At 41.8% G+C, this 26,571-nt stretch overlaps 1 protein-coding gene across 1 annotated transcript; it reads right to left on the bottom strand.

Moving 5' to 3' along the window:
• Nucleotides 1-25,255, bottom strand: uba7 (ubiquitin-like modifier activating enzyme 7). The gene is made up of 24 exons (XM_028405248.1): nucleotides 25,097-25,255; nucleotides 24,841-25,009; nucleotides 24,370-24,504; nucleotides 24,184-24,290; nucleotides 24,017-24,107; nucleotides 23,814-23,943; nucleotides 23,594-23,691; nucleotides 23,357-23,506; nucleotides 23,111-23,275; nucleotides 22,925-23,029; nucleotides 22,742-22,822; nucleotides 22,234-22,389; nucleotides 21,701-21,866; nucleotides 21,420-21,616; nucleotides 20,677-20,741; nucleotides 19,105-19,315; nucleotides 17,571-17,645; nucleotides 15,995-16,196; nucleotides 15,829-15,917; nucleotides 14,256-14,348; nucleotides 13,052-13,243; nucleotides 2,660-2,761; nucleotides 1,493-1,575; nucleotides 1-665 (listed from the first exon to the last, which is right to left on the bottom strand). The coding sequence occupies exons 1-24, from the start codon at nucleotides 25,141-25,143 to the stop codon at nucleotides 533-535; spliced, it is 3,042 nt and encodes a 1,013-aa protein (XP_028261049.1). The 5' UTR covers nucleotides 25,144-25,255; the 3' UTR covers nucleotides 1-532.
• Nucleotides 25,256-26,571: the final 1,316 nt, after the last annotated feature.

Here is a 26,571-nt window from a genome sequence, read left to right as displayed (position 1 = left end):
TTGTTCCTCAGAGATGCATTTATTAGATTATTAAATGTGTGATCACAAATTTAAACACCTTACATTATCATCCCTATATGTAGTTATCATTCAGATAAGATAAGATAAGATAAAACTTTATTAATCCCGAAGGAAATTCTTGTGCCAGAGGTATCAAGTTATTCATGCGGCAGTTAAACTAGCAAAGCTGATGTCAGGTCGTAAAGGGAAACACATTGAGATTGTGGAAAAGGGCAGGACCTGACCAATGTATCAGGGAGTCCTTATGGTGGACGATCACTGACAACTGACGCAGTGAGCACTCACTGCGCTCAGTCTGACCCGAATTAAGTCTTTCTGACCCTTTATCCCAGGTTCCAACAACACGCTTGACATCTTGAATTAAAGAGCAAGAAACTGTGAGGGAAATTTACGCACAATCCTTTAAAACAAATGACGAATGTAAGGTCAGAAATCAATGATCGGATCAGGTGATGCTGATCTCCTCATTCCATGTGGCCTCTTTTCACTGGATCTCTCTGCATCATTGTCATCATAGGAGCAGGTACCCGATCCGTGGGACTGACTCACAGTCCTCATCTTCTTCAAATGAGGGGAACAACTCCAGTATCTTCTTATGTGGAGGGATGTCTGCCTTTGTTACCATCGCCACCAACTCACACACACTGCAGAGCATACAAAAGGTTTATGAATGGATCAATTAAATTTCAATTTTTGTCTTTATGTATTACATTATGATACAGTGAATGGGAAATGTGTTTCCCCAATAATAATTTTCAGTGTTATCACAGTTTTTATCTTCCGCCCTCACTGTGCCAGCACAGGAAGCTTGGGGCGGGGGTGAGCGCACAGGAAGTGACTGCTGCAGAGGGCATCTGTCAGGGTCTGCCGGCCACATGGTCAGCCCTCTGCCCCACTCCCCTGTGGCTTAATCCAATCACAACAGCAACTCCTCAGAGACCAGAGCATCAAATTCAATAAATAAATGCACAATGTTTGTTTCAAGACCTCACAGCAAGATGACTAGTAATCAAACAAATCCATTCCTCCAGCCTGTAAAAGTGGATTATTACAGTCTCGCTCTCCTCCGGGAATCGAAACAGCCTGTAGGGCTTATATTCTGCTGTGATTCACTTCTTTAACTGATGAGGAGAGTTCACAGCTCGAGCCATCTCATTCACTTTAAACACCCCGAGGCTTATGAAATATGCCTTTAATATTCTGCGGCACTAAACAGGCCCAAACAGCCAGGCTTCACCCTAATTTAACTCTTTAACTCTTGCCTTCAACGAACAGAAGGAAACCTGAGGAGCAGTCGCACTCCTCTGTGTTCAGCAGTGCATGTGTGTCAACAGTTTCTCTCCTCGCAGGCTCAGGGGACGCACCTCATCCTGCCATTAGACTCAAAGACAAACAAAGGAATGCTGCTCTCTGTGGTTGGTTGTTTGTATGTACACACAGGCTTATATGTGCATCTTTATTCTGGACATACCTCTTCTTCAGTCTGTCTTTTTGTCCAAGGTATAAGGCAGCAGGCCCGTAGAAAAGCCCAGAGACAGTCAAGTTATACTTTTCCTGCACAAAGATGGATAATACAATTACATTTGCAGTTTAATATAATGTAGACACAAACACTTTGTATGACAGCACCCTGTGGCTGCAAACAACGTCAGCCATTCAGGAAGCACTGCAGTGTCTCCACAAGCAAAGGTTAAAGAAAACCTGCCACAATAAGAACACTTGCCAGTTTATTTTCCCTTTCTCTCTCTGGAAAATAAAATGTAACCGAATCAATCAATCAGATATCCCTCCATAGTATGATATGAAAAGCTCTGGACAAAGTGAGAACTCTTTGGATTCCCTTAAAAAGTCCGTCAGCAAGAACTGTTCCCGCCTCCAGCTCCATCTGTCTGCAGACTTCTCCACAGCAAAGCTACTGTTCGCTCTAAAAAGTGTGATATTTCATTAAGGCCTTTGTTGTGTTTTTAAAGGTAGTTATTGTTGTGCTGGACATGACAGAATCTCATTTCTTGCATGATCAAAGAAGAGAGCAGGCAAAAAAAAAGAAAGTTTGTGTGCTGGGTTGGTTCAGACTATATAAAAATAGTTAATGAAAAATTTAATTAAATTAAATTAAATTTGAGAAGACATTTAAATTTATCATCTTTTTATTTCTCTTTATATTTAGTTATTTAAAAAAGAAAATTACGTTTCTTTACCAACCATAAAATCTGAGTTTTTTAGGACTTGTAAGCGACAGTGGCGCAGTGGTATAGCAGGGTTGTCTAGTAACCGGAAGGTTGGTGGTTCAATCCCAACTCCTCCCTAGTCACTGTTGTGTGTTCTTGGGCAAGACACTTCACCCTAGCCTTTACGGCAGCAGCCGTAAAGAATTTCCCTCTGGGATTAATACAGTATCAAAAATAAAAAAATAAAAATTTGCTCCTTTTCTTCTTGCTCCCTGATGGCAGACAGGAGTCCTAAAGTTGTGAATGGTAGGTGTAAAGTGGCCAATCATTTCAAACAATAGGCATTGTGTGCACTGAAGGGGGGTGAACAGGTTAATTTAAAAAGAAAACATTCATAAAATCTGTACTCAGTAGCACCGGGTGTGAAGAAAGTATGTGCTTCCTCCCTGAGAGGAATAAGGAGGCCATACCTTGATAAACTGGATCAGATCTTCCAAGGTCATTTCCTGCTGACCGCTGCGTCTACCCTCAACGAGGAAGTCATCCCACAGGGTGTATTTCTTTCCTGCGACCTGTCGATTGACACGACACATACAGCAACACACACAGATGCACAGTAAGTTGACAGACAAAGGGCTGCTTGCTTGTGAGGGTTGTTGGACACTCAAAGACAGAGCTGGTGTGGTATAAGGCAGCTGAGAACAATCAGCAACACTCGGGTCAAGAAGCTGCTTCCTCCTTTATGATGGAGTGATCCCCTTTGCTTTTCTCTGTTTCCATCTTTCAGACCTACCTCTCACGGACTATCCTATGGTGGTATAAAGCAGTATTTTTGGGGAGGATGGCTTTAGTTTAATTTGAGAAAAGTAGCAGAATGTTGCTTGTAAAACCTGAATCTGTGTGAATATAAATCTGTTGCTCCAGGCAGTGGAACAAAAACAAGAATTTTCCAGACACATTGCCAGATTGTGCTTCATGTTGCTAAAGTTCAGTCTAGGTTTTCATTGTTTCAGACTTCCTATGTGCCTTTTTTAAAGCTTTATAAATGTCATTCTGGGGTGTTCAGGCAGATGATTAGGATCAGGGCTATCGATGGCATTAGCCCACTGTTCATGCGTAGTCACCCTCCAAAGTCCCTTTGGAAATCCCCTGAAAATAACAAACAAACTGAGATTAAAGGATTTTATTTCTGTCAATAACTAAAATGCATTTGTTACACCGAGTCCTTGTGAGAAGAGAAGTGTGATGATGAGCCTGAACAAAGCTCCACAGACACACTCATTAGCTCATGGAAGAGTTTCACACACTGTGAAACTTATTTCTTTTCCCAGCCTCAGGCGGCCGCTGTCATCATCATATCCCTCACAACTCATGAGATCAGAAATTAAGGATGCGTGACCTGACAACGTCTCGCCTTCTTCCTCTAAGTGATTATTCCATAGGATCGACCTTTGATCCCCAAACAAAGACAAAACACACTGCTGACACCCAGACAGATCAATTTAACCCCTGCAAACATAAACACTGATCTTTCTGTTGCCATTGGATGGATACTGATCATCACATGACACCTTGCGTATACTCTAAACATCAATAATCCACACGTGTCAGACCTAAATAAAAACAAAAAACATCACCTGACCGAAATGGGAACTCGCATGCATGTCACTCAGTCAGACGCTCCTGCTCGCACAGAGAGAGAGAGTTGTGAAGATCAAAACTTGGCTCGAGCTGTGAATAACTCCGGCTGAACCTGGGTCCAATTATCTCTGCTCCAGCAGCCAAGGGGAACTTTTTTTAGACCAGATCTCACAACTCCCACCACTTATGGGGGTTATGGAGACACACTCAAGGCATACTTCTCCTCAACTGGGTGTCTATGTCCTTTGTCCCACTTTTTAGACAAAGCACATTTTGTTTGCAAAATGCACATCATACCTTTGGACCATCATAGCTGGATTTATTAATACAGCCTCATTTTTTTATAGGCAGAACTTGACTACAGCCTGAGATACACATAAAAGAGAATTCTTTTCAATCATCTTGCAAAACAAAGCTTCATTGTCGGACCTCATTTTGAGTAGTCTCAGGCCAGAAATGTTCATGATTTTACACAATGTAAAGCAGGCGTGCAGGCTATTTTTACAGCCTCTCCTCCCTTCCTCTCTCTCTCTGTATGTCTGTCACACAACTCTGGCAGGAATCTGGGGCCAGTGGACCACAGTATCAGTGTGTATATACTGTACAGTGACGCCGCCTATTCAAGAGTATGGCAGGAGAGAAAAAATAAGCAAGAATGCTGGAACCGAACTGGATCCTGGAAACAATTACAAACGGTTTCCCACAAGCACAGCCACACTGTCATGGAGCCTCCTAGATGAAAACAAAGATGCCTCAACAAAACAGTTATCTCTACAGGGAAAGAAAACAATTCTCCTTTTAAGTTGGATACTGCAGTCATCTCTAGGACCAATCAGAAGAAAGAGCATCTTTACAATTAAAGTTGGATAAGGTTAGTGAGAGGTTGGAGTGTAGAGTTGCTGCCCGAGAGGTCACCTGTTATGGTGGGCGCAGCGCAACTGACAAATCCCTGCCAAGTGTTGCTTGGTGGCTAATCACAGCTGCACCCTGTGAGTGCAGCCTGGTGATTGGAGTGTTGAAAAAACACACGCTGCGATTTTAAGTGGCCTCAAATTAAACACACAAAAGATGTAAATTGGCAGCAATATGAAACAAGCTTAAAAGTCTTCATTTATTTAAAACTCCCTACTGTTTTTGCTCATGTTTATGTCTGTGATCTGTGGATTGTAACTGCGCTGACCCATTCCATGGACCCGAGTGGCACAAAGTCACAGTGGTGACCATATGGTTAACATATACACTCTGTCTGCTCTGCTGTTGGAGGAGAGCCAGATTTCTCGTCTGCTGCATAGTTGGTATTATAAACAGAGCTTTGAACTTCCCCCCAAACAATGAAGCAGCGGGTCTCTATACCAAACAATGACATTTTAAACTTTAACTGCTTCTCCCTTTAACCACGATTGTTGTTTACCAGCCGTCACGGTGTGGATGGTATATTTCCACCCATTGCATTTATAATACATGTGTGTCATCATGGCAAAATGTGTTTTTGGAGAAAAGTTTTTACAGGAAATACAGCATTAAAAATTCAGCTTGGAATACTTTGGCATGTTTATGTGTGTGTGAGGACGCATTTGTCAACAGTTTACATTTTTATTTGTAATATGAAGTTTATTTGTGTGATATATGGTTTGTGTGTTTGTGTATCATCAGGCAAAATGTTATGAGGACACATACTGTAACTGGAAGCACCAAGCTGAGCACTTTAAAAGTGTAGTTCATGGCCCCGTTCACGCCTGGGATATAATGCGTCTTTCAGGGTCCATTCATGAGTACAGGTGTGAAAGACAGACCCATTGAGATGGCACTGAGATCCTAACATGCAGGTCACATTCAGTGGTGGTCAAGTGGAAAAACCACCTCTTTTAACAGGCATCCTCTGCAGAGGTTTGCCTTGTTCATGTTGAAGACAGACTCTGTGTCAGGTTAACCAAATTCACCGATGATCAGTGTTTTTATGCACCTGCATCAGCAGCAGGATTTACAGAATGTGCTTTCACTTTTATATGACTTCTCCAGCATAGATTGTTCCTCGTGTTTTAAATTCTTTCTTTTCCTGCATGTTCAGATATTAAGTTCCCCAACGTCTGACTCAAACAGCCAAAATCTGCTTCCCTTTGTTGACAGGAAACAGGCAGAGCTCCCCGTCTCTTCCTGAAAAATCTGAACCTAGTTTATCTCACACACGCACAGTCCAATGTTCTATGAGTAAAACTGTAACAAGCAAGCACATAAAATAAATGTCCTCATACAACAGCAAGATTACTATAACAGCATGTATTTATATCAAACAGCTGTAAAAGTGTATTTCATTCTATTTGCATTGTACACATGTAGATCATGGTAAATGTTATGTGAGCCCCTCTACTGTAGCAACTTCACAGAATAACATGATCAAAAGGTCAAAAGGATCCGACTGCATCACAACATGTTATTTCCAATGAGTCACAGATTTTTCTAAGGCCTGAAGCAAAAGCCGACTGTCGTGCTTCTAGTCCACAATCAACTTAGCAAACAATATTTCTGAGGATACTAGTGAATCAAAACTGATGTTCCCTTATTTTTTTCTCATATTCTGTTAAGTTTAAGACAATATAAGATTGCTTTATTGTCCCTGGATCCCAGTACATTAACAGAGCAGTATGTGCATATGACTTTACAAAAACAAAAGGCAACTGATTGATGGAGCCCAAAAATAGAAGCCTCTGTCTGCAGATATACATGAGAGCTTGGGAGTGCAGCCAGAGGAAGTTTGGTAAAGGAACCTGATAAGGAGGCAGAAAGAACCTCAGCCTGACTGAAGCACAGGTCACTGCATTTAAATTGAAATCATACTGTGTTGTTGCATAAACTGTATTTCAATCTTGCCCTTTAAAGACAATAGAGACCTTACACCCAGGAAGCCGCAGCAGGCGAACTTCGATAAGTCCTCCCGCTGACAGACTGCCTGCCATAAGAAGTGCCGCTACAGAGGCACGCTCCTGTCTCAGCTTCATTATCTGGCCAGAATCCCAACAGTGGAAACATTTTTACAGCCCGTTGTGGCTTGAGGCCTGTTTCTTCAAAGGCAACTATTTTCCTTTGGAGGGCTTCAAAGTGAGCTTTAGAGGAGGCAGATGGAGGATCTGTGTGGTCTCTTCAGATCATATTTTTTATCTTAATCTTCTGTAGATTTTCTTTTTGTAGACAAGCTGGTAACTTTTCTCTAAGACATCATGGCCTATGTAACTCCTCAGCTGAGCCTATAGTCAGTCGACTTGACTGCTGCTGGTGCTGTGCGGTGCAGCATGCACTGCAGAATGTGTACACTTATTTCTCTACAACAAAGGAAACAGCATGCCTAAAAACTAAATGCAGGAAATGTTTCAATTGAACCACTGTATTTATTGGAAACATCAATAAAAAATCAATTTCCCTTTTTTGCATTGACTTCACCATTTACTACCAACGTCATTCCAGTACATTACATCACAGTAGCACTGACTGGACGCTCTCAGCGGGAATTAAACAATGTTTCTGTAGGACGCTTTGGTAAACAAGAGTGTTCTAGGCCTGACCTAAATAAACTGACTGGTTGAGCAGACCTCAGGTATTCAGGATGTTTGTTCCAAAGGTGAAAGGCACCATAACTGAATCCTGCTTCACTTGTTTGGTCCTGACCCTGGGTACACACAGTAGGCCTGTCCCTGATGATCTCAGGGGTCTGGATGCTGTCATGTAAAGTGTGCCCTTTGTCTGATAGGGAGTGTCATCTGCTACCTGATCACTATTGATTAGCACTCTCTTAGAGTTGCAGTGAAGACAGCAGATGGCTGGGACCTCCAACTGTTCCCTCTAGCCCCCTGCACCCATAACTCCCCAGAGAGCTGACAGGAAACCAGCTTTACACACTTTCTGTCACAGATAAATTGGACAAATCATACTAAAGTAGATAAAGTAATTTTACATTTCTGTGACTATTTTGAACATTGTGGTACAGAGGTACAGCCTGAAGGAGGAGGAGGAGGAGGAGGAAGGGCTCATCAGCACACAGACATTTCTCAGCAGAGTGTCGAGTTTGACACACAGACTAAAAGCAGCCCATTGCTTTTGAATGGCTTCCATTGACGTGTAAAACGGCAAACAGACTCTCAATGTGATTGTCTTTCAAATGCTGGGATAACAGCACTCCACCTGACTGAAATGACCTGGGGCAGAAGCACAGAGTCAATAAAACACTCTTACACTGACATGCTGGAGCCTGCGTAGACACTTAGACTGCAAATGTCTGTCAGATTCACATAAAACCATAAATTACATCGAAATGCTTCCAAGTGATGGATGTGAGGGTTCCAGCACAAAACCATGAATGCTTTCGATTCACCTCTCTGTGTAATAGATGTAATAGTCATATATATGAGTCTATGAGTCTAATGATTATTAGTTTTTACTAAGCTATGGACCTGTGGCCACGTATCCCTCATAGAGATCAATTCAATAACAGCACATTGTGAACCATGTGATCAGTGTGTGCTCCACATCTTAATTGGTAGCATTGATCAGAGCTTCAGGATTCACGTCATACTCTTTGATTACGTGACGTTATGCTGCATGGAATGATGTAACTCTTCCATGTAATTCTTCCATGTACTGGTCACTGGAGCTAGTTATTGATAACTGTAGGTCAATGGGATTGATGTCAACAGTTATTAAACAACTTGTTGGACACAAACAAATAACACTGCAATGTATTACATTTTATTAATTCATCCTAATAACTAACAATGGTTCAACCTCTTTAAATATGTATGAGAAGAGGAGATATGATGGAAATGATTTAAAAGAGTTGTGATGCCAGTAGCAGACAGGTGCTAAATAAAAAATTTTTATTTTTAAGGTGTGTGTGTGTGTGTCACTTATACATATGTCCTGTCTGATGTTACACAAACAAACAACCTGCTCATAATAATGTTGTTGATGACACAAAAGGGAAAGTTAATATCTATGAGGAACTAAAGAACAGCAGGGACAGAACATTTGACTTCACAACATAAGGCCAAACTACACAATAACACCAACAAATGAACCTGAGACAACAACAGAAGGCACAAGCCGTATGTGTTGATCACAGATTATTCATTATCCTGCAAGCACTATTCATGTCTGGGTCTTAAGTTACAGACTGCACAATGCCTTCTGTACTCCCCTGGAAATCCAGAGGGGCCTTGGATCATGTTCACCCTGTTTCTTTACTGGCAAAGTCCAAGCAGGCCGACACAGATTTAACCACATGTGAGGTAAATCTCCCCCTTTGTTGTTCCCTTTCTCTTTAGCCATCCCCTGTTATTTGTGTGACAGATGTGCGACTTTCAATTGTGCACTGAAATCAAAAGTTTTCTACACGAAAAACCTCCACAGTGCACCGAATAATCATTCAGCAGTTTTAACCATTCTTGCCTCTTTCTGATTTATCATTGCACACAAACAAGAAGTTATTAGAAACAGAGACAAACGCGAACATCCCTGCCTCCCCTCGGCGCTCTGCAAGCCATACAGAAAGATCACACAGGGCTCTGTGCGAAATCTGGTTTCAATACTTTGCTTCCTGTGAAGGCAGGAAATAGTCGTCATTTCTGCAGGCAATTAACAAAAAACCAGAGTGAGCACTGACCTGCAACTGGCTTTCTTGAAACCTTGTCTCCAACACTGCTAAATGAACTGAGGACCAAAAGGGCAAAGTGGGAAAGAGGGGCAGCAAAGGGAGCATGAAAGGGTACGACGTTAGGACCAGAGTGTGGAGGATGTGTGCATATATACACAGAAGAGTGTATTCATGGCACACAACTAACACAAGGCATCCCAGTAGACAAGTAAAGGCGGCATATTATGAGTGTTAGGCAAGCTGCTGGAGGGGTTGAAGATTGAGCTGTTTAATCCACAGCCGGGACACATCCTCCTCTGTCCTGCCTTCGGGTGATTTTTGCCTTTTACTGAGGCTGCAGCTCGGTTACAGCTGCAGGAGCACAGCACTCATTAATCTCTGCTGCTCTTGAAATATCCGTTAATGTCTTGCAATAACAGGACATGCAGAATCTGCACTATATGATCTTATGTGAAGGTCCACATATTTAGAATTGACTCATTTCAAATACTGTGTACTGTAAGATATAACTGCAAAATGTAAAATATTTTCCTGTCCACCTAGAGGTTAAAGTATTATGTATTATCAAAGAAAACTTTAGTTAAAACATTAAAAACAGGGAGGAGAAGTACCCTAAAGTGCAGGAGCGTTGAGAACACAAGCACAGCCTCCTGTTTGTTTACATATTTCTATCTCCATACAGAGGGAGAGGCAGCAGCAGGGGAAAGCCAGGGGAACTTCCTATTTTGGGAAACAGCTGCTTTAAAAGCAACAATTTCTGGAAAATTATTAGGATGGGGCGAACCTGAGCAGTCATTTATTTTAGTTTTGTAGTGTATAGGTAGGGAGAGAGGGGTGCGCAGCCACATCTGAAACACAGGCCCTCAATCACAGCAATCATCTTACTCACATACTTACAGTGTAGGTCATAATACAATGTTAGCCAAGCGTCTGGCAGCACTGTGACGTGGTACACTCCACTTTGGACAAACCCTGTGTGGGCCACCAGTACAAACAGTGAGATGTAAGTGTTGTTACTTGATATTAATGAACTAAGTCTGATCTCATGGGAGGGTGACATTCAAGTCATTGCAAAAAACGTAAGCTGAGCTCTTGATACTGCATGTCTGATCAGTGATATTTAACAGCTGCACGTCTGCAGTTGCTTCAAAAGCTGCCTTCAAAAACCCTCTCTAATCTTAGATTATAGAGATAAAAGAATATTTATTACACATGGACTTTTGTCTCTGCTTTTCTATATTTGCTTTTAATTGACATAATTCATATTTACTACAATTTACATGTAATTTAAAGGCGGTAGTTTAGCTTAGCATGGTGTAAAAATACATGAAAATTTTTTTGGTTGCCCTTGTTTTCTCGTCAAGTTGTAGTCTGGTTATTTTTGTTGTTTTTTGGGTCCTAGTGTTCTTCCCTCCTTGTGATTGCCTACCCCGCCCTGATTGTGTTTACCTGTGCCTTGTTACCTTTATTTAAGTCCTGGGCTCCGCTGGTCTTGTCTGTGTCGTGTCGTCACCTTGCATGCGTTGCGTTACCCCTTGTCTTTCCCTCATTTTTCACTGTAAGTCTCAGCTTTTCAAGTTCAGATTTTAGATTTTATCTCTGTTAGTGTTTTTGATTCGATTCCTGTTTTCCTGCCTGAAACATGTTTCTTAAATCTACCCAAGAAGCTCACCTTTGTGCCTGAGTCCTCTCATCCACAAACCCTGACATAAGTAAGTGACGTAATGTCTAGACCATGAGACAGTCAGAGCATTGAAAAAGACAAAGTTCTAGATTTAAAATATCAATAGTGCATAATGGAAGCTGGAGAGAACCTGGACCTTTGGTCCCTTATTGGAATGTGATTGCATATATGCTGCATATCACAAACTAGATATGTGGAGCCAAAACCAGTGTCAATGTGTTTCATAAGCTAAATGCCAAACATAAATAATCATTTTTGATCCAGATACATCTCAAAGCAAGACAAACTGTGTATCATGCCATAAACATATATCCCACTCTTCATTTACTGCATAGACATTTAGGATTTTTACTCCTTTATAATGTACTCATGCACAACAGTTAAAGATAGATGCTGTTTGATCCTCTCTTGTCTCCTTTTAGAGTAAAGGTGCAGTTATGTATGTGGTCTATGCACTCCATGGAGAAGAGATTCAATCAAACACCGAGCTGAACAGATTTCAGCATGCTGAGAGATAGTACCATAGGCAGATTTAAACTGGCCATGAAGAGGATAAAAAGTTTTCTTTGGCAGCCATTAAAGCGTCTCCCACTTAAATGGCTGAGACTTGGCAGCAAACCAGCTTTTTCCCTCTCAGCCCTTCTTTCTCTCTTGTATGAGGAACGTGTGTTCCTTATTTATGAGTGCTTTCATAGATTGGTCTTCACTCAAAACACTGACCCATGAACTGTCTCTACTCTGACTCCCTTTGCTGAACAGAGAAAAGCTTCAAAGCTGAAAGAGTCTTGAACATGTTTCAGTACTTGAATATACAGTTACTGTATAGACCTTTTGGATGGGATGATGTCAGCTGTAATGCAGCTGTCAATGCAGCTCTTCAGTCACTCACTGACTGTACCCAATGTTCCATGTTGCTTGGGCAGTGCTGTGTTTATCTGAGCTAAATTTACACAACAGGAAAAAAATGATACATGTGCAAACATGAGTTTACAGCCAACAACTGTGAGAACAGCAGGGTCTTTGTATGTGAGGCTAAGGGCATGTGTGGAACGTCTGAACTGTGGAGAAAGTCACAGCTGCCTGTCACCACAGCAGTGTTCTATACAGATGCAGAATTTTTGCCTGTAACCAAAGTGAAACCAGATCCACAGTGTCTCAGATCCCCCTGTCACGGCACCCTCATGTCCCACAGGACACAGCTACCCCACTTGCTGACCCCCAGTGACCCCTGCCTGTCAGGGGTTCAATGCCCTGAGTGGGAAAGCTGGCAAATAATATCAGGTGTCTGATTTCATCCAGAGGTGAGCTAAAGGGACAAGCAAATGTGGGATAAGGTGGGATATTCTGACCTAAAGAAACTAACTGGTGGTCTTTAAAGGTTTTAAGACTAGGCAGCATTGCACTGGGTGACTGCAGGAACCTAGTTTGACCTCACACATTGGGGTAAAATGGCTCCTTTCTTTTTTCTTTGAATTACAGTTGCATTAAATTCACTTAATCTGTCCAAACACAGAAGCAAGCATGGGTCTGTCTGTGCCCTAGCTGCCCTGAAAAACCCAGAGGATTACACTTAGCTACCTAAAGTCTGGGCTTAAATGCAAAATGATTGACAGTCAGTAGTGGGCTCTTAAACTGAGGGCACTTATTTATGACTTAAGGTTCTGCACCCAAAGAGGAAGGACATGAATCTATCTACAAAGAACTCAACACATTTATCCCTAAAGTAGACGTCTTAAATTATGATTGTACTGTATATACAATGAGAGTTTGTCAGACGTTATGAAGTGTTTTACTCAGACCCTGTGTGTGACTAAGAGCTTCATAGTTCTCATCCCTGAAACCCCACAAAAAAACACTAACTGAGAATGTCTTTATTCTTACAGTGCTGTTACTCACCTCAAACTGCTGAGGACGGCTTGGCTGGGACAACACAAAGTACTGGACAGCCAAGTTGATGTAAGCTGTGCGGTAAGAGCTCATCTTCTTGTGATCCTGCACCAGCTTAAACAGCTCCAGGCACATCAGGCCTGCCACTGCGGCTGTGGTGGTGGCTATGGCAGGGATGATCCTTCCAGCAATGCCTTTACTCTGGAAAGGAGATGGGGGAATTTTTTTTTAATTTAACTGCAGGTCCTATATGTTAATTAAATATTATTTTCAGTAATCAGAAAGTGATGATAATATAGTGTTACAAGATTCCAGTGGTGAAAGGCAATTAAGCCCAACCAGTTAAATATGTTTAAGACAGTTGAGAGTGATGGTGAAAATGAAAGTTTATGGCCTAATCTACAGTAAACACCCAACATATACAGTCATTTCATCTTCATCTTAGGAAAGCCTGAGATAAAGGCGCCAAGGGATAAATTGAATTCTCCATTCCTGGATGACTGCACAAAGACAATTGTTGTCAATTTTCTGAGACAGTGCCAATGTGCAATTTTCAATTATGCAAACCAGAAATACCAGAAAAACAGACTTCAGTATGCATGCATTCGTAAAAAGAGCTATATAACTATATTTAAACTAAACTTGTCTCCTACCATACACTGTTAATTCAGTAGAGATCATAGATAATTGTCAGGTTATAGGCCTACATTTATACAATGTGAAACTTTTACACAGCATACTGTACAGTCTGTCATTCATGTAGGCTTGATGAAACCCATTTGTGGGTTAAATGGTGACTAAAGGTGCAGTAATTCCTGAGCGAGATGCAACATGTGGAGCGCTCTGTATGATTAAACCTGGGGTAAACTCTCTTTTGTGTCCCCTCACTCGACAGCGACCCTCCCCCCACCCTCCATCTGTCTTGACCGTGTGTGTCTGCTCAGCGGCTGGTACAAGGCCGGGCTCAGGTGTCACCTCCCAGGCGACAGGTAAAGTGCTGTGATTAGTTCTGCTCCAGGAACAATAGGTGAGGAGGCTGTTTCTGTGGCTTTAGGGCAGGTGTGTGCAGCACCAACTAAAAACATGACCCCAAGGGAGGGGGAGCAGTCTTCTTTTTTTTTTTAATCTTTACCAACCTTCATTTGAGCTGCGTCTATGTGAAGCTAATATTCGCAGAGGTATGGTTAGATGATGCACACAGTGATGGTGTTACCTGGTGTCGATCAGCTGCAGGGATGCCATAGTTCTCTGCTCTCAGGTTGGATGCAGCAACAATGTAGTCCATGTGGAAGTTACTGTCGTCATCCTGTTGGGATGATAAACATACATGTGGATGTGTGTGACATTAAAATGACTAAACATAATGAAAGGAAAGATGAATCCTCATTCAGGATGAACTGCATCATAATTGCTAAGAGGCCAGATGATGTGATGCTGTTGGCCCGCTTTGAGCTTTGCCTGCTTTGTAGCTGTGTCACTTAAATCACCCTAATAGATGACTTGGTCACCCCGTCAGAATGCACTGGAAATCAGATTTCTGTTGTGATCGACTCGGCCAGTGAGGTCATGCCGCTGCTAGCGCGGCTCTACAAAAGCCTGGACGCCGACTGTCACTCGGGGATGGCTTTAGGGGTTGTGAGGGAGCTCCAACCTGGCAACCTGATGCCTCTGAATCCCTCCTACACACATTCCATCTATCCACAGCATGACCAGGGCACATTGGGATAAAAATGAGGAGAAGGGGGTTAAGGAATCTCGTTATTATTCAAGATGACATTCGATATGTACCTGACGTACCTCATACACCTTCATTACTGCGTCTTCTGAGTCAATGCTGAATGCTTTACCGGAACCCCATTCAGCCTGCATTTTAAAGTCATTCACCCTCTCCAAATTCCTCTTAATAACCACCTCTGCAACACAGCAACTGCTTCTTTTCTGGGCCTTTTGTTGAGCCATGAGGACGCCAGTGGTCGCCAAACCTACTGCCTTATGGCCACTAACCATGTCCATATTAGAGGCTCAGAGGTGGCTTTGTTGCCCCCTGCCTCTATACTGAGGTGACAAACCCATTTCTAAAGTTGCCAAGGAAACCTAGGATCTTACTGAAGGGTCAGTAGGTCAACAGGTGAATAGAACAGGGACCCATTTCCACACAGAAGTTATCATCCATATAAAAACTGAACTATGATATTAATTGGAATGTCTACTGAACTATTAGCAATTGTTGAAGATATTAGCCAAGCTTAACTTGACTTAATATTCATACAGTGTTAGGTTGTTGAGATATGGTGTGAAAGACTGTCAGCATCGAGAACAGTGACAGTGGCTAGATACACAAAGGATGTGTTATAAAGAGAAATCTGCCTTCAGGGCTCAGAGTGTGCTACTTCAAAGATGTGGATTTGACACGGTTGGGGGCGGTATGCCTGTGTCTGCATTTCACTAGAAGTGCGCTGATGCAGTTCTCTTACAGAAATATCTTTTCCATGTGAGGTGACTTTCTTTTTACTATTTCTGAAAACAGGAAGGACACTTTGAAAATATTGCTCTAAGGCGCAGTGTGTGAACACAGAATACAAGCAAGCTCTGTTTTATGAAAGTGTTGAAGACCTGCTCAGATTCAGGTCACTGAGGAAGCAAGGGGGGGTGTTAAAAAAAGGACATTTTCTGAAAGCACCTATAGATGTGAGTGCTACTCCCTGCTAAGCCTCGGTCGCCACTCTGTCACTGTCTGCAGCTTCTGCAGAGTGTGCAGCCGTGGTGTCACTGTCCTGTTGTCCTACCTTCTCAAAGTCAATGGGGTACATCAGAGCTGAGCTTTTCAGAGATGGTACTGCCAACTTTCCTTTCAGCTCCTCAAGTCGGGCTTTTTCTGCGGTGAAGACACATAAACAGTTGAGATTTGTTGGAAGAAGGTGAGGCTGTCACTGTGAAGATAAACAAACTCACCAGCATCGTTACTTCCCTTTTCCTTATCCTTCCTCATGTCCTCGTCGGTTACATGAATCTTCATGGACGACTTGGGTGTGAAAGCGGGTACATCAACATGCTTTAACATCTCTTGGACAGAGGTTTGGTCTCTTGTCCCACTGATCCCATAAATTTGCCCATACAGATTAGCTGTTGCCACCACATAATCTATGTGGGTAGCCTGCAAAACACAAGTACAAAAACAACCTCTTACAACATTATCATGAAGAAGAGCACATAATATCTGAAAAACATATTCAGCTTGTAGCTTAGAACTGAGTCCTGAGAGCAGACTTGATTGTGGTGGGAATACTGAAAGGGGATTATTACAAGAGGGAAAGGGGAGGCAGAAAGACATTGAATTAGAGGCATTAATGGCCAGATTACTTCCTGGCACAGAATAGATAGCTGTGACAATAGCTCTCTCAATCATCATGTTGTGCATTGTGACTCCCAGTGCATGAGCAGACCATTTTACTGATACGTCACATTAAATAAACACACAAATGAAATGGGTGGGAACTTTAATATTCTTGGTTTCCAGTTGTATTTCTGGTGTTTTCCTGGGTTTTGGTCCCTGTTTTATTTTGAAGGTCCTGCTCTCCTTGTGTGTCCTTGTCAGCTATACTTCCTAGTGTTTTCCTCCATGGTAATTGCTTGCCCCGCCCTTATGTGTTTCACCTGTGTCTCGTTAGCCCTCATGTATTTTAGTCTTGTGCTCCCCTTTCTCTGTTCAGACTGTGTCCTTTTTCTGTGTTGCTTTTGTCTTCACCAGCATCAGCTCCCCATATGTCCTCAAGTGTCTTGGTTGGTTTTAAGTTGTGTTTTACTCTTAATTTGTCCTTTGTATTTCTCGTTTTGATTTTTTCTCGATCTTATATTTATATATTTAAAGCTCACTTTTGTTTGAAGAACTTTTTGCTTTGTAGTTTGTCCACAAGTTATTAGTTCTTTAAATGCTTCATGAAAATAACATTTATCATTACGCACAAATCCAGGGAACAGGTAAGTGAGACTTAAATTTGACTCATAAACACAATAACCCACATGGAATATATGAGTACACATGTAAGCTTGGATGTTTCTGAATGTTTCTTTTGAGCCCATCATATGATGCTTTTTCAAACCATTTCTATGATGGTTAAAAAAGTCTTGATTCTGGTCACTAATGTTTCAGCTCCACTAATACACAATGAAAATACTCAAACCTAACTAGAGCTATCTATAAATTTGATCAAAACTGACTTCTACATTCGTTTAACAGCTCATTCAGCATCATATCTGTATTTCATCTTATTGTCTGCATTGTACTCCATGTGACAGTGTGTAGGATGTGAATGTGTGCAGAGAGCTTATTCTTATCTTTTATAATCTGTAAACATCTGCAGCGTAGATAAGAAGCCATTTCATGGCCTGAGTGAGGACGAGCCACATCAGATCTGATAAAGAAGGAATGTGAGCAGAAAATCCTGCAGCATTTTTCTGTTCTTCTCTTCCCTAAATGAGGACGTGTAGTACAGGGTTGCTACTGCATGAGGAATCAGACATTACTCACATTGTTAGGGTCAAAGGTCAAAGGGTGAGGGCATCTTTTGGATCCAGACCAAAAGGGTAAACCTGAAGTAGTGACCTAAAGAGAAGCAGATGAAAATCCCCTTTTCACAATGATCAACAGCTGTAAAATCAACCCAGGAGCATATTTTCAGTGTGGTTGCCACTGTGATAGTTCTGTTTCTCATACATAAAGACTTTCTTCACTGGGTAAATGCTTCACATTCATCATGATTCATATTCAACTCCAGCTCAGTGCATTAGTAAATCCCTGACACAACATCACTTGGTCTTCTGGCACAGCTGGCCTACAGTCTTCCCAAGGCACAGCCAGACTAATACTGTTATCAGTTGTGTGTTGACTCCACAATTTGTATGTCTGATAAAGGAACAAAGGGTCTGAGAGCTTTGATGTAGCCAAATGGTCCATCTGCTGAGAAAGAGAGAGTCTCCTACTGGCGGTGCCAGTTTTCACTGCAGGGGTGCTTTCTGTTACAGCCAAAAGGCCACAACAACACTGTCAGGCGGCTCAGGACGACAGTGATGTGTCCTCAAAGAAGGACGACACTTATGTGATGCCTCCTGTTCCTTCCTTAAAGAGTCACAAATGGGACTGAGAGTTCATACAATTTGGGTTTAACATGAAAGCATTTTGAACTGATGATGATTTTTTTAAGCCCGAATTACACTTACGTTAGGGCTGTGATTGCCACAAAATTTCCACATGTTATTGTATTGATCAGACCATATTGGTTTGTGGTCACGTCTGTGTGATGCATGATAAGCTGTTACGTTAGCTGTTACGTGAAAGGTGAGGCCATCTGTGATGTACTTCCTGTATCAGTATTTGTTCAGTTTAGTTTGTGACTGTTAACTGTCATTAGCTGCCTTATCATAGTTCCCCAGAAACACTATAGTTTAAAAGTAACTTTCCAACAGAACAATGGACCTGGACAAAAAGGAGAACCACAGAACAACTGTCACACTGTTGTTCAGTTTCAGTGTCCTGAGTTGTGAATATTAGTACAGACAAATAAAGGAGTGTAATTTTCATACCGACAGGGAGTGCATTTATTAAATAAATCTGGCAGGTATGAATGTAAATATTTAGAATTTTCATGACCCTGTAGATAATCAGGATAGAGAGGACCAGTTGGTGGACTGAGACTGGGGTTAGTGAGGGTCTGTTTGGGTTGACACTGATCCGTGCCCCCCTCAGGTGTGACAGCAACATGTGACATCACTCTGTCTGCAACAGATTACAAACCCTCAGAGCACCCCAGAGATGTTTATCAGCAGCGGCTTTCACTCAGGTTTCAGACAGGGTTAATGGTGGTCCCTGCGCCTGGGGAAATATGCAGCAGTACTCCATGAGGTAAAGTGTGAAAAATAAATGGTGTCCCTTTCCTGCTAATGAAAAGTATTGGACAAATAGGGTTGGTTTGCAAAGACCTTCAATGCACAACAGTGCCCCTCTGTGCCCATAAACATTAATTACACCTTATGATATCTGCCTTAGAAACAGTTGTGTCTTATACCTCTTCAGGAGGGAAACAGTGCAGGAGCTGACGGATATCATTGTTGTAGAGAGTCTCCCATTTGCAGCGTGCCCATCTCACACAGTCCTCCCAGCTGCTGGGACGTTGTCCTCCAGCTTCTTTTCCCTCCAGGCTGCTCCACACAGCTTCAAATATCTCCAGGGCCTCAGCGTCTCCGTGGTCTAGAGTCCGATTTACAAAGCCTCCATCTCTGCAGGAAACACAGCAGAAATACCTTTTAATTTACATAGAGACATGCACTATATAGACGGTAGTAATCACAGGCTGTGCAGTGACAAGACAGAACAAGAACAGAAATCTAAAGTAAGAATAGTGAGAATACTCTAAAGGTATAAGCTGAGCTCTGGAGTTCGACTTTGTGTTAACATTTAGCGTGGAAGGAAAAACTATTGTGTGTAGCACAGAATGACTAAACGGATCTTTGTCTTTTGAAGACCATGTGAGTTTACTCAAGAGGGGATTTCTTTGACACTCATGGGCAGGGGGAAGGAAGTGTTTAGTAAGCTTGTAATGTACCGGTCAGTGCAACTCTACACCCACATGCAGGAGCAGTTCTTGCACCATTACCATGTGCCAGCTCACTGTACACTGCCTCGCACAGTGGGGAGGGAAGGGATCTGCCTCCTCTGTGAGCACACACACCTAAACAGGTCTAAACAGGAACACATCAGCACAGGGCTGCATGGGTGGGACAAAAACCAGAACAAAACACGACTGTTTCTTTCCATAACCTCACCAGCCATGACACAAAATTTGGTGGACTATGACATATGTCTGACTGGACCAGAAAACATCCATGATTGTGATATAAAGACAGTCATTATCAAATGTATCAATCAATGTAGCACAATTGATGCTCTTGTTTGTGCTTCTCTGTAAAAGACCAAAGAAAATGTCTGAGTATTTTACAATGAAGTAGGATTACGTCAAACCTCACTAAAACAAACAGAAACATCTCAAAGCACGGCTGGATTAGGAAGGCTCCGAGGCTGCGAGCTCAGACACTAGAAGCTCAAATCTGTCACTGATGATCTGTTGCTTATGGTAAGCTCACTAGTGTTTTTCATAAAATAACCAATTCAAGCATTCACAAATTACTCCAATCCTACAGTAGAGGGACTGACAAAGCCCTTTGACTAGTACTTTGTCTGCATTTGGCTGATATCCTTTTTTTAATTCAGTAAATGTTTTGAAAGCAGAGATCCTCTAATTAGTTGAGAGAATGTGTCTACTAATGAGAAAAAATAGTGTTCGAGCTGATGTGAATGATGCATTACAGACTTGGCAAGAAAGACTGTTTATGTCATCTTTTACTAGGAGTTTACAGCTAAATAGCGAACCACAGACTTTCCTCCTTATAAAACTAAATAATGAGCACAAACCACTTCATTAGGTTTTGTAGGTTGGCTGGAATGCTTTGTAAGAGAGCGGAAAAGCATTATAAAACAAGCGAAGTAAGTGACAGCAGACTGGCACCAGACTCTAGTGTTTCACTTTGCTGGAGCCAACACTTATAGAAGTGAAAGGAAGGAGTGTGTCTTCATAGCTTACCTCAAAAAGAGATTCACATTTTCAGGTGTGTGTTTAAACAGTCCTTCAAACTGGTCTCTGGCCCACTAAAAGAATTGCAATGATAAATCAGTGCATAAAGAAGAATTATGTAGATAATGTGATGTTAAAACAGAGATGTTTTCAGGAAAACAAGTACGGTAATAAGCGGACAAAGAGAAAACTTTAAATATTGTTACAGTCATCTGTAACAAATGTGTTATTTTAAAGGTCAGATTTTTGGCAGGAAGAGATTTGCAAAAGGGGAACACAGATCTCTTCTGTGTTTTTATTTGTGTGCCTGTAACTACAAATTGTAGTGTTTATGTTACTTTACAATGAGCCCTTTACTTTTTACAGATCAGGGGTGGGTCCCCAGAGCTTAGGCAGCAGCCTCCAGGGCTGAGAAATGCAGAGGTGCCAAAAACCTGTGTTCCTCCAGTGGCTCCAACAGAGATGTTCATGTAAAATGTCCAACTTTACAGCATAAAAAGACATTTATAAATTAAGCACACGTTCACAGCTGAGGGATGATTGAGGGTGTAGCTGCTTTGAGTGTCAGGGAGGGTTTACCCTTCTTCACATGCATTTTATGTTCGTACCAAGTTTCTACAGTAGTCCAGAAAGGAACAATGGCAGGTGAAAGGACACACTACAGACTACAAAGGTCCATCTACAAAAAATGCTGTTAAAGAGATATAGCTAAAAGTTAAATGCAAGGACTATTTTAGATCGTTTTTTTTTACCTGCAGCGTGTGCTCGATTCGGCTGGGAAAGTTCTTGAGTGTGCACAGAGGAAAGGCTTTATTGGAGTTTGATTTGACCGGTCCATAAGACTCTGTCAGGTGAGGCACCACCACCAGAGTGTGACCCTTGCTTCCTAGAGTTCCTCCCTCGAGCATTGGCGTCTTGTGAAGAACGCAGCGCCCGTCGAGATAGACCCCTGGACAGGGTAAAGAGGGTGAGTATACTGACCATTTGTACTTACATTATGTGCTGTTTAAACGCTGTGGTACTGAGAACTTACTGGCTTCCACATTATCGAGGGCTGCAGCCACTCCATCCAGACCAGTGAAGAAGTTGTAATCATACAATCCTTCACTGTTTGGGTCCAGACGATTCTGGTGAGCGGTGATATTCATGTCTGGGTTCATCTCGCACACTGCTTGGGCTGCAACCTCTGATTTAGGTTTCTGTCAATAGACATGTAAGCAAATGAGAAGCAATTGTATTTATTCAGTTATTATCTGCACGGTTTCTGTTGCAACAGCTGAAACAGCATTTTCAGAGCAGTTCATTATCAGCACTTCACTGAGTTACATAAGTTGTTTAAGCAGCACAAGTCATTGTTCACTCAGAAATCAGCATTACACTCCAAAAATAAACAGTGAAACAATCACAAGTGATGTAACACTGCAGTGATGTGCAATGTGATACACCTCAGACTGTCACAATGCCTTCACATCCCATTAGTGAAGCCCCTCTGACCGCTCCATTGAAACAGGTTAAACAAAAACCAGTGAGCTATGAAGGCACTTGAGAGGCTGTGTGGCTTCTCACCCCAATATCCTCAGTCCTAAACAGGAACTGGCGGTTCAAGTTGGATCGTTCAATGAAATCCATGTCTGTTACAGTGATGTGGCCCTCTTCTCCTGCACCCAGCCCAATGAGGGCAAAGTTTTTAAGAAGCTCACAGCCAATGGCACCAGCTCCAACCTAAGGAAGAAGACATGACATCAATCACTGCAAATCAATACAAAAAATAGTTGTTTTTCCAGGTACTGTTGCACTGTTCCACTTCCTGAAGCTTTGCATAAAGTGTTTACAGTGATTAAACAAATGCATACCACTGTCTCTCAAACAAACACCTTTCAAAGGAAGCTTGGCACTGTAATGGCCCTAATAACCAGGAGGTCAACGCTGGCAGGAAATGCCACCTGAATCACAGCAGTGTCCTGCAATTGCCATCATCAACACCAGGAAAGATCAAAGAAAAAACACAGATGGAGTTCTAGCTTTACCAGGCAGAGTGTACCCTCTATTGGACAAACTGAAAATCTGTACGCACCAGGAAATACTTCTGTCTCTGGAGCTTTTCCTGGAGAGCTGAACCAAACACAGCAATCTGTCCATCATACCTTGTGCCTTTCTGTCACAGAGACCAAAACAAATGCAGTTAAGTTACACCTCAATCCTGAGTCTCTCTGTAAGAACATTAATATTTACAGTAAAGTTTTCTTTTTAAACATACTGCAGAAAAAGAGCTCTCTGCCACGTTATCCTCCTCTTCAGGGAGGCACTCCAGTGCATCAAAATACAGCCACTGCTTCAGAGGTGTAAATTTCCCACTACAAGCCTGCAGAAGGGGACAAGTCAACTTTGGTAAATATATCTTGTGAAAAATAGAAAAGTTTCAAGCATTGACCTTTGACCTCACCTTAATTACTTCCTGTGCAGCCATGCCTCCGATGAAAGCATTCACAGGAGCCAGATCACCCCGTGCCGTGTATGACAGGCGCCGCACTGCAGCCTCATCCAGCTCTTCCAGTTGTGCGACTTCGTTCAGCTCTTTGACTGTGGTGAGCAGAGACTCTGCATCTGACTACATGAATTGAAAGCCATGACAAGTTAGTGGAAAGAACCCTGGTTTAATGATCAAACTGCAAGAGCTGAATAAACAGACCTCAGACCAGGAATAAGGGAGTCGCTGCTTGTTCTTCACAAAGATATGGAGGGCTTGAAAAGCCAAGTGCAGAGTCTTATGCCTTGATATTTTTCCATAATCGTTCAGGACGAGCAATTCAAGATCCAGCAGAGCCTCGGTCAGGGTTTTCTGCAATTTATGTACATTTTTATCTAAAGCTTCTCTGTGCATATTGAAGTAAAACATTCTGCTTAAAAGAAAAAGACTTATGCTTACAAAATTTAGCCAGCAGGGCTGTTTGACTTCAGTGACTACTCCACCTCGTTTATAGTCAGAAAAAGCTGAAGTGTCTCCAATGGTAAAGGTATATGGGCCTGATAATGCAAGTGACAAATGACAGACAAATACAATGAAACATATAGATGTGTGGAGGAGTAAAGTATGACTCATGATTCAAGTGTCTTTCAAGTCTCAACGGTAAGAAAATAACACTAACCACAGTCCTTGATCTCCACAGGGCTGAGTGTGTTGAGCTCGGTCATACCTTGGACTTCAGAAAACTTAACTTTAGTACCATTTGTAAATCCATGCCTCTCATCTGTGCAGAGCACCACTCCAGGGTTGGCCTAAAATAAATTCAAGCTTTAAATCTGACAAAAAATATCATAATAATAGACAAATGAAAAAAAGAGATGTTACCTTAGTGATGTTCTGTATCATCACTGATAGAGGGGTTTCTCCATCCCGGTCCAGGACTTCAAATTCCTCCCCAAAGTCACAGAACAGCTGACTGCAAATCAACCATGATGTCTTGTCTCTGTTGCTATATCAGTTTTTATTTGGTAACTTTTGACCGTTTGTCTTACCCACAGAGTCCTCTGGTATCTGCGACAATGAACTTTATTCCATGTGAATGGCAGAGCTCACCAAAAAGCTTCTGATTCTCCAGAGAGGAGTCGGTGAGCACCACCACCTGGTGAATGATGTGTAGAGTGATTTAAGATGTCGGTTTTCACTTTCATTTTGATGAAAAAAATACAACTCATCTCCACCTGAAATTCCAGCAGTAACTTTTCATGCAGTGGTCCAGTGTAGGCCGACACAGACACATGAGGGTTTAAGGCAGACAGCTGATCCCGGGAACATGTGGCTCTGTTCTGACCAAGCTGGGACTTCTTCAGGTAAAACTAATGAGGGCATGATAGTACAGGTTTAAATGCCTACAGTCAACAAATTAAGTGTACACAGCTGTCAGTCAACAGTAAATGCTCATTGGAGTTCTGTCAGCAGCTGTATTAAAGATCAGAAAGTAGTCTCTAAAATGTTGCGCATAGGTTGGGAGGTGGCTTTATTTAAAAGTGAAAGCCAACCAACATCCTTTGAAAAATTCATACTACCAAAATAATAACAGGAAGTTACCACACTCACCTGTATACCACAATCATTGTGGCTATGACAAACCTGCTGAACATGTGCCGGTTTCTGTCTTTATTCAAATAAATAAAGATCCTCACTGTCAGTACCTGAGATGACAGGTCACTCCACTCGGCCTGCCCTTCATCCTGGATAGTGACAGACTTCACCCCGGACAGGATCACATTCTTGGCTATTTCTACCCCCAGACCCTTCATGCCTGCTATCAGGACGTCAGCTGCACCCATCCGGTGCATGGCCTCATGGCCCAGAACATACCTGTTCGGGTGACAGGACAGATGGGTGTGTGAGCTCGCCATCCGAAACAGACAAACTGATCCCTTAAAAACAAACTGAGTTACTTACAGCTGTCGAGAGTAGAATCCTTCATCAATGTCACCGACTTCGGACATGTTCTACCTGCTGTTTGACCACTGAGAAGTGCGGAGCAAATCAACTGAAGCAGCCAAACCGGGAACAGAAAGTAATACGGTGTGAGTTAGCAGTTTAAAAGACTGTATTTCACTTTCGTTTCAGATGAGTTTTTACAGGAACACTTTCTGTCTTGGCCACTAGATGGAGACAAACGTCTTTTTTCCCCGCAGTTCCCAATGACAACCATCACCTGGGACAACGTATACAGTTAATCACATTCACATTAAATGTATTTTGGGGCTATAGTTTTACCATTGAAGTATTTCACCTTAATGGTGCACAATATTGTAAAGTACATGTGCTTAGTTTTAGACTGAAAGCCAGTTTTCACATATCTTAAATCTGAGTTTAAGATAGTATGATAATAATCTGATCTTTGTAAATTCAGTGTTCACAATGCACTTATTTTAAACTGAGAATCAGTCTCTCAAAGAATGCCCCTGTAAACAATAATAAACTATATTTTGGGGGAACATATTTCTTAAATCATGTCTGCAGGGGATATTTAACATCACTATGGGAACAATAACAATACCACACCTTTCTATTGCTTCACGTGTTGGTCATGAATTTAATTATCTAAGCTGAGAGTCAGAGAAACCCCTGTCCAGAGAAAAGTACTGCATGTGTAGTAAAATGAAATAACTCAGTATTATGCATTCAGTAGAGGCAGCAAAATGCAAAACCACCAACCGCACTGTGATGTGTGTCAAAGGAAGTCTCAAATCTATGTCAGTATCTAATACAGCATGTATGATTTAACATTCTGTCTGACCTAAAAATATAACTATATTATGATATTAGTCAATTTGATTTACCCTTTTTTTATTGATCTTGTTTTTTAGGGGAAAAAAAAACATTTTCTGACCATTTTCATTTGTCTTGATGTTATATTGTTGATATCCTTTGCATGCAGCCTGCAGGTCTAAATGTGATGGCCACCTGTTGACTACAGTTTTTCACTGTCTGAGGCCTTTATCCACCAAACATTTTGTCTCTAAGGACCAGACCTTGTGATTAATAATTTGTGAACAAGTGACAATTCACAGCGTGCACTTTCTGTTGTAAAATGCTATTTTTTATAAACTTTAAATTCAGGGTAGATGTTTAACTAGCTTCAGATACAACATTTGTATCTGATCATTGGTGTTGTCATTGGTGTGTTGGCTAATTGATGGAGTTGATAAAGAGAAACCTTCTTAAGGATGTAGCATTTTTGTGAAGAAGGCACAGCTACCTGCATGTGTAGATTTTATTACTACCCACTCTGTCCTCATTTCCTGAAAATGTAGTCTGACCGAGGAATGAGGGAACATTCCTCTCATAACTTCCTGGCTGTGGTTCCCTGCGTTTGAAAAATTAACATCATTCTCATCTAAAAGCAATGCATTTTTGGCAAAAAACCC

The sequence above is a fragment of the Parambassis ranga genome, chromosome 5 (genome assembly GCF_900634625.1).
Source record: "Parambassis ranga chromosome 5, fParRan2.1, whole genome shotgun sequence".
NCBI classification, from domain to species: Eukaryota; Metazoa; Chordata; class Actinopteri; family Ambassidae; genus Parambassis; species Parambassis ranga.
This window is presented reverse-complemented; position numbering and strand designations above follow the sequence as displayed.